Source organism: Arvicola amphibius, chromosome 2 (genome assembly GCF_903992535.2).
Source record: "Arvicola amphibius chromosome 2, mArvAmp1.2, whole genome shotgun sequence".
NCBI lineage: Eukaryota > Metazoa > Chordata > Mammalia > Rodentia > Cricetidae > Arvicola > Arvicola amphibius.
This window is the reverse complement of record NC_052048.2, coordinates 176,859,479-176,867,132: the sequence shown is the minus strand read 5'-3', so window position 1 is coordinate 176,867,132 and position 7,654 is coordinate 176,859,479. Positions and strand designations below refer to the sequence as shown.

Genomic DNA, 7,654 nt, shown 5'->3' with positions numbered 1-7,654 from the left:
GCAAAGGATCATGAGTTCAAAGACAGCAGGCCTGAAACTCACTGAGTAGCGAAGGATGACCTTGAACTTCTCGTCTTCCAGCCTCTACTTTCCCAGTACTGGGATTACAGGAATGTACCACTATGCCTGGTTGCCTGGTTTATATGGTACTGTGGATCAAACCCAGAGCTTCTTGCCTGCTAGGCAACCACTCTACCAATACAGCCACATCTACAACCCCAAGACCTTGTGAAAGAAAGGAAGGAAGGAAGGAGGGACGGGGGAGGGAAGGGGAAAAGGAAAAGGAAAAGGGAAAGGGAAAGGAAAGGGAAGGGAAGGGAAGGGAAGGGAAGGGAAGGAAAGGAAAGGAAAGGAAAGGAAAGGAAAGGAAAGGAAAGGAAAGGAAAGGAAAGGAAAGGAAAGGAAAGGAAAGGAAAGGAAAGTTCAGGTCAGGTGTGGCGGTGCACACTGTAATCTCATACTCAAGCGGCTGAAGCAGGAAGATTATAGAGGGCAGCCTCAGCTACATAGTTCCAGGCAGCTTGGGCTACAGTTTTTTTTCTAACAAGAAAAGAGGAGGGGGCAGAGTGAGAGAGAAAGGAGAGGGAAGAGGAAAGGAAAAGAGCAAGCTAAGCTCAGCAAAGTCCTTACTTATGTCATACAGCTGCACCCTTCCCAGGACTTCGCCTGCTTAACTTTCAGCAAATAAGATGGGATTTTGGTGTAATTAACATTGTAAGGCAAGTTCAGCCCTGTCTTCATAGCCTTAAGGCTGCTGAGTAAATCTAGAATCATGGTACATGATTTTGATACTGAAAAAAAAAAAAGACAGGAAGAAGGTGGCTCAGCAACAAGGAAAATATCCAAGAAGCACATTAAGAAAAAAAAATAGGCTCTAGGGTGCTGGCCTGTAGTTTTTTAAAAACTTCTTTATACAGAATCTATCAAACTGTTACTAATATGTACACATTTCAGAGAAGGTCACAGGCTCATACCTAAGCCTTGGGGAGAGAAATAATCAATTTTAACAAGTTATCATTTAAGATTCCATTATAGGTATCAAGTTCAATGTGAAGACCACATTTTTAATCCTTAATTATAATAAGTATGCTCGTTTTATAAAAGAAGTGACTCACAGAATTTGCAAATTATTCAAAAGTTAGTACTGGAGGAGGGGATGCTCACTATATTCAAACCCAGATCTCTACCTGAGTGTAGACTTCACACTCTAAAAGGAGTTTTTTAAACATTTTCAGCCTTGAAAGAACTGAATCACGAACTTTAGAAAAGATAATCACAAGAAAAAGATTTGGCCAAGTTACAAAGCATCTTAATTAGTGAGAAATATGCTTTGGATTTCCTAACTTTTACCTAAGCACCGTAGCCCAGGCCGCCTCTTTTAACTGTAATTCCTCCATTTAATTATAATTGCGGGGGGTGGGGGCACGACACGCTGACACGGATGACACCAAATAGCTAAGGACAGACAAAGCGTGTCCCAAAGCACTGATAAAATTCCTTCAGTCTTGCCGCTGACATCACGTATCACTACATTTGGGAAGAATGAAAAAGTTTACAGCTCTATCTAAGTCATGAGGTAATTAAAACAGTATGTTTGGCTGGATCCAAGATTCACCTAAATCCTACACAGTAAACCCAATATAGACTTCATATCCTTTTTATTGTTTTTCTGACAGAACAAAATGCACTCACTATAATGAAGAAACATATAAATCTATGTGTTCATATTGTGTCTAGGAAATTAAAGCCATAATTTCTCTTTAGATGAGCCGTATCTCTTGTCTTTTTCCTCCTGTGCTGACTTAGCATGGAGAAAGGGGAGAAAAAACGAGGGAGGTGGTAAAGGATATAGTCAATGCATAAATAATATCGGCTGCTATCATTACTCGTTACTATGTATGAAAGAAGCTGGTGGCTGAGACAGGCCCCATCGGATCGCTTTCCCAAAAGTAGCAGCGTTTCTTCCTAACACTTTCTGCTCACAATCGACGAAATGAGCCTTCTCTTCATACACGATCTAGTAATTCTGTTGAGCAGACATCTGAAGAGTGAACCGTCTCTCCATTACCCTTCTACCATCTACAAGCACGGTGCAAGGAAATGCAGGGCAGAAAGGAAGGACACAGGATCAGTACTGCCCTGTGGAAAGCTGCAGGCGACAGAAAGGCAGAAAGTCACCGTCTGTACAGAAGCCAGACAACTCAGAGGGCTGCCTGAGCTCGCATGAGAGCTAGCTACTGCTTCCCCGCTCTCCGGGGAAAAAGATCTTCCCATCCTTATCGCTGGAGGGAAGGATTTCTATGCCGCCGAACAGTCCGAAAAAAATCACACGCGGGAGTGTGCTGGAGGCGAGGGGGTGGGGGGTGTGTAGTAGTAGGTGCCTCTCGTCCAAGTAGTAGCGAAGAGCGCTACCTCCGTGTTATTCGTAGAGAAGTACGGCCGTGGCACCTGGAGGCACCGCTTGGCCGCGGAGCACCGAGTGGCGGTCGCTCTGAGAGCCGGTTCAGGGGGGAAAGGGCTCTCAGCTCCCCGATCTAGAGGGCGTGGAAGAGGGTGCTGCCGTGCCGCCAAGGGCCGCCGCTCCCCTGCCCGCCCTCCCCGCCTCTCCGAGAGGCAGCCTGGCCACAGTACCTTCTTGACCGTGCGCGGCGCCTCGGTGACCGTGCCGTCGGGGCTGACCAGGGCCTCACCGCCGTCGCGATGCCGCTGGTGCTGGTGATGCGGGTCACTCCGCTTCATGGCCGACGCTTGAGGTACCTTCCCGGCCGCGGGGCTGAGAGCCGCGGTGGGCCCCGAGCCCGGGCCAGGGGCTGGGGGCCGCTCCGCTGCGGGAGCCGGAGCTGGAGCCTCTGGGTCCCCGCCGCCCGCCGGGGGTACCATGGCGCCCACGGCCGCCGTGCTCAGTCCTAACTGGGGCTCCGCCTCGGAGGGGCTCAGATCCTTCAGCTCCACCTCAGGCACCTTGGGGGTAGCAGCTGCTGACACAACCTGCACCGACATCACCGCCTCCACTGCAACCGCCGGCTCAGACTCCAGCTCCAGCTCCAGCTCCCACTCGGCCCCGCCTCCCGCCTCCCTTCCCCTTCCCTCCCCAATACCCCCACTCCTCCCCTTCATCGCCTCCGCTCCCACCCCCTTCCTCCGCCCGCTCGCTCGCCGCCAGCCCGACCCCTCCAGCCCCGCCCCACCCCAGGCCTACTCACGCGCGAGGCCCCACGGAACCTGTAGTACGCTTACTTCGGGCAGCACGTGGCTAGAAGACTGTGGGACTTCAGCACCCAACCTGCACTGCGCGCGCGGGGACAGGCCGCAGATCTCCTTGGGAGTTGTAGTCCCTTTGGCCTTCCTCCGAAAAGTAGTTTTCTGTGGAGAGGGAACTCCCAGAACAGCGACTAACGGAAAAGTATGAAAACGGATGACGCGACGGAATAGATGAGGAAAACGTCTCCAGAGGGGTTGCGGTTTCCGGAAGGGAATGCCAGAAACCCCAGGGAAAGTGGGGGAAGAATGACCCGCTCCCCTGACGGCGTGAATTTCCTCCGGAGTGTGCGCATGTGTGCGATCATGTGGGCGGCCTTTAAAGGAAAAGCGGCACATCATGGGAGGTGGACGCCGGCTGCGGGCTGGGAGGCATGGTTTTCTCCCTTTGGAGCTGGCTCTCTAAAGCTTTTTTTCAGTGGGTTGGTTTCTACAAGAAATGAAATAAGCCATTGCCTGCTCTGATGATTTCTGGCATATTCTTAGTGAAGAAGCTAAAATCAGCCCAAAAGGAAGAAATTTTGTCAGGGTGTGGTGGAGTTCTCAGTAATACTAGCAGTTCAACAACCAAAACCTGCACGGCACCAGTAGTTCAAGGCCAGCAAACCTGAACTAAGAAGCAGGACACTGCCTTAAAAAATAAAGTAAAAAGTTAATTTCTTCAAGTTGAAATTTCAGAGCTGAGAATTACACACTGCTTTTAAATGAAGCCAAATCTTGACTATTAATTCTCTAGAAATAATCAGAAATTCAGATACGCATTATTGCATAGCAGAATATTAATCCAAATAGTGATTTTTCTAAGTGATACAAATTTACTGTGATAAAGTGATACTGATTTACTGTCTATATTTTTCTATTTTGCACTTAGTGTAAGAAAGATATATAGAAATTTTATGTAGTGAGACAAGGTCTTGTCATCTGTCTTCGGCTGGCCTAGAACTCTCTAAGTAGATTAGTCCTGGCTTTATATTCACAGAGATTTGTCTGTCACTGCCTCCAGAGTGTTGGAGTTAGAAAATGTGTCACACACCCATCGAGACGTTCTAACATCGCGTGTGTATCTGTGTGTGTGTGTCTGTGTGTGTCTTATACCATGGTGTGTTATGCCCAGCTCACGGAGTCCCCCTAAAACCATCTAGGAGACCGAGTCCTATATATAAAAACAAAAAGTCTTGGGCTGGAGAGATTGCTCAGTGGTTAAGAGCATTGCCTGCTCTTCCAAAGGTCCTGAGTTCAATTCCCAGCAACCACATGGTGGCCCACAGCCATCTGTAATGAGGTCTGGTGCCCTCTTCTGGTTAACTGTATACTATATGTGTGTGTGTGTGTGTTATATATAAATTATTTCGTTATTTTTTCAAATTATATATAAGTTATTTCAAATTATTATTATTTTTTTGAGACAGGGTTTCTCTGTAGCTTTTTAGAGCCTGTCCTGGAACTAGCTCTTGTAGACCAGGCTGGCCTCGAACTCACAGAGATCCGCCTGCCTCTGCCTCCCAAGTGCTGGGATTAAAGGCGTGCGCCACCTCCGCCCGGCTCAAATTATTTTTTTAAAAAAGCCTTTATTCTTACACAAGTTTGCAAACTCAGTCTCTCTGTGTGTCCAACATATTGAAACTATTGGAGAGCTCTGAGCTCAACTAGTTAGATTTTTGTAGTAGTAGCAAAGGTGGGGGTGAGGGATTTCTAAGGTTCAGGACCCCTGATTGACTGACATTTGTCTATGGGTGTCCTGGTGAAAAGCCATGGGTGTGTGCTGGCAGGCGATCCTATCTACAATGGTTGGAACGTTATGAATTCCCTTTGGATGGTTGGTCTGTTCCTGGGTGGTGCCTGAGTACCATCAATTTGTGGTCTTTCTTGCCACCACGTACTGTCTCAGGGAAAACACCTGAGAATCAGGCCTCTGTTGCTGGGTTCTCCAGTCACAGGTAGAAGTCGAAGGCATCTGTGAGTTTGTTCTCTTCCTATGTATGGGCTCCAGATAATGGATTTAGGTAGTAGACTCGGAGGGCAAGTGCTTTTAAAGGGCACACCATTTTGCTGGCGTAGTATAATTTTTCAATCTAATATTTCTTTAGATTTTCTTTCTTTTGATTATGTATGACTTTCTGCCTGCATGTACGCCTGCAGGCCAGAAGAGGGCGCCAAATCTCATTACAGATGGTTGTGAGCCACCACGTGGTTGCTGGAAATTGGAACTCAGGACTTGTGAGAGAACAGCCAACGCTCTTAACCTCTGAGCCATCTCGCCAGCCCTAGATTCACCTATTTTGTTGTGTTATGTGTGTTAGGGTTTTGCTTGCACCTTGTGGGTTCTAGGTGCTGGCTGAAGTCAGGTTTTAGGTCTTGTGGAACTAGTTAAGAGATCATTGTGTGATGATATGTGGGTACTGGGAATCGAACCTGGGTCCTCTGAAAGAACAACAAATTCTCTTAACCGCTAAGCCAGATCACCAGCCTCCAGTTTTATTTTTAATAACAAAAAATAAAATAAAATGACCTACCTCTCAGCTAGGTCATAGTGGTAATCTGAGCACTGAGGGAACTGAGACCTGACTATCAAGAATTTGCCAAGGTTGGCCTTGACTACTTAGCAAAATCTTGTCTCAAAAATAAGGAATATCTGGGCAATTGTGGTACATGCCTTTAATCCCAGCACTCAGGGAGGCAGAGGCAGTAGGATTTCTGAGTTCAAGGCCAGCCTGATCTGCAGAGCTAGTTCTAGGACAGAGCTACACAGAGAAACCATGTCTCAAAAAACAGACAAACAAAAAAGTCTAAAAAAAAAGGAGACAACACTACACATTTTAGGGGTGAGAGAGTTGGCTCAGAACTTAGGAACCATTGCTGGAGTTTGTTCCCAACAACCACATCGTGTGGGTGCGCACGCGCACACACACATATACACACACACACACACACACAAACTAAAAATCTATTTTTAATTGCACATTCTTTGAGATTTTATGTGACTATTAACTAAAGGAAAATGCATTAAAATATAGTTGGCTTTTATTTTTTATGTGCATTGGTGTTCTGCCTGCATGTATATCTGTATGGAGGTATCAGGTACCCTGGAACTGGAGTTACAGACAGTTATGAGCTGCCATGTGGTGCTGGGAATTGAACCTGGGTCCTCTGGAAGAACAGTGAGCCACCTCTCCAACCCCATATTATAAGGTAGGCTTTTTTATTTGTAAAGAAACTGAGGCAAAGGTGATCACAGAGTTTGTGCTGCTCAGAACGCAACAACAGCCCTGAAACTCAAGTGGGCCGCTGGCCAGCAATCATTGGAGAAGCTAATTTCCCCTTAGCCAGAAGGAGACGAAGGGAGAAATCACCTGCTTCCGTCTGCTACTAGCATCTTGGAAGTCTCTGCATTTGATAGCTTTGGAAACTTTCATTTCCCGGTCTCCAAACCTGTACTGGAAGGCCCCTGAGCACTGCCATTTCCACAAAACCCCAAAATCTGCCAGACACAAGAGTATATTAGTTTTTCTCTTCACATGTCTGGCTTTGATCATTTCCTTCCTGTTTTGAAGAAGGGGCCCAGAGCTTCGTTCTCCAGCTGTTGGGCAGAAGCTAACAATCTAGAACTGATTTCTTCTCATAATGCACAAGGGAGCGTCAGCACAGCCACCTGGCATACACGGAGCTCGTACCCAGCAGCTGCTTACCTGGCCGGCCACTAGAATTGATTTCTGAGCGGAAGAACCCACCTTCCGTGGGATGTGGTGATGAAACAGAAGGAGTGTGAGCCCTGGAAAGAGGCGGACATTAGTCTCTGTCCGTGTCCTTCCATTAGAATCAACAAGCAGATCATTTTCCTCGCCTTTCCAGCTCCCTCCCATCCACCTGCCATTCCTGTGACAGCCTCGTTGCTGAGGCAGACCAAGCATAGGGAAAGGTGAGCTTGCTAGACTAGAAGCAGGGGGATCGTGCATTAACTATTAACTATTTAAGGAAAGTTTAAGTTTATGCCTACAGGTCTTTTTCCTTCTGCTGGCTCATTCAGCTTCCAGAAGCCTGGTAGACAGCAATAATCTTCCATAAGGCATCTGACAGGTCCAAGAGAGAAAATGAAAATCCTACTGCTGGGGAATTCTCCAAGGACACAGGGTGGCCCGATTACACACAGTGAAGATCACTCTGTGAAACAGCTAGTGGCCTCTGTGAGCAGACAGCCAAAGTCACCAGGCACATGAGGCAAGAAAGGGAGCCGGGGGAAGCTCAGGGGAGAGTGCAGTGCGCGCCTAGCGTTCAGAGGCCCAGGTCCATCAACACAAGAGGAAGAGGCTAATATTATTTTATCATAAAATAACTGGTAGTGCACACATATATTCTAGTACTCAGGACACCAAGGAAGGATTGTGAGTTCAGTGCTCCC

General features: G+C 47.3%; 1 protein-coding gene across 3 annotated transcripts in view; it reads right to left on the bottom strand.

Moving 5' to 3' along the window:
• Ahcyl2 (adenosylhomocysteinase like 2) overlaps window positions 1–3,522 on the bottom strand; it is a 154,952-nt gene extending 151,430 nt beyond the window's left edge. For 2 of the 3 annotated variants that reach the window (XM_038318692.2, XM_038318694.2), the window contains exon 1: window positions 2,632–3,054. In XM_038318692.2, coding sequence (XP_038174620.1) covers window positions 2,632–3,000 — 369 coding nt within the window. In that variant the 5' untranslated portion in view covers window positions 3,001–3,054. Of the gene's footprint in view, window positions 1–2,631; window positions 3,055–3,237 lie in introns of those variants that run through there. The other variant, XM_038318695.2, reaches the window with a different exon arrangement.
• Window positions 3,523–7,654: the final 4,132 nt, after the last annotated feature.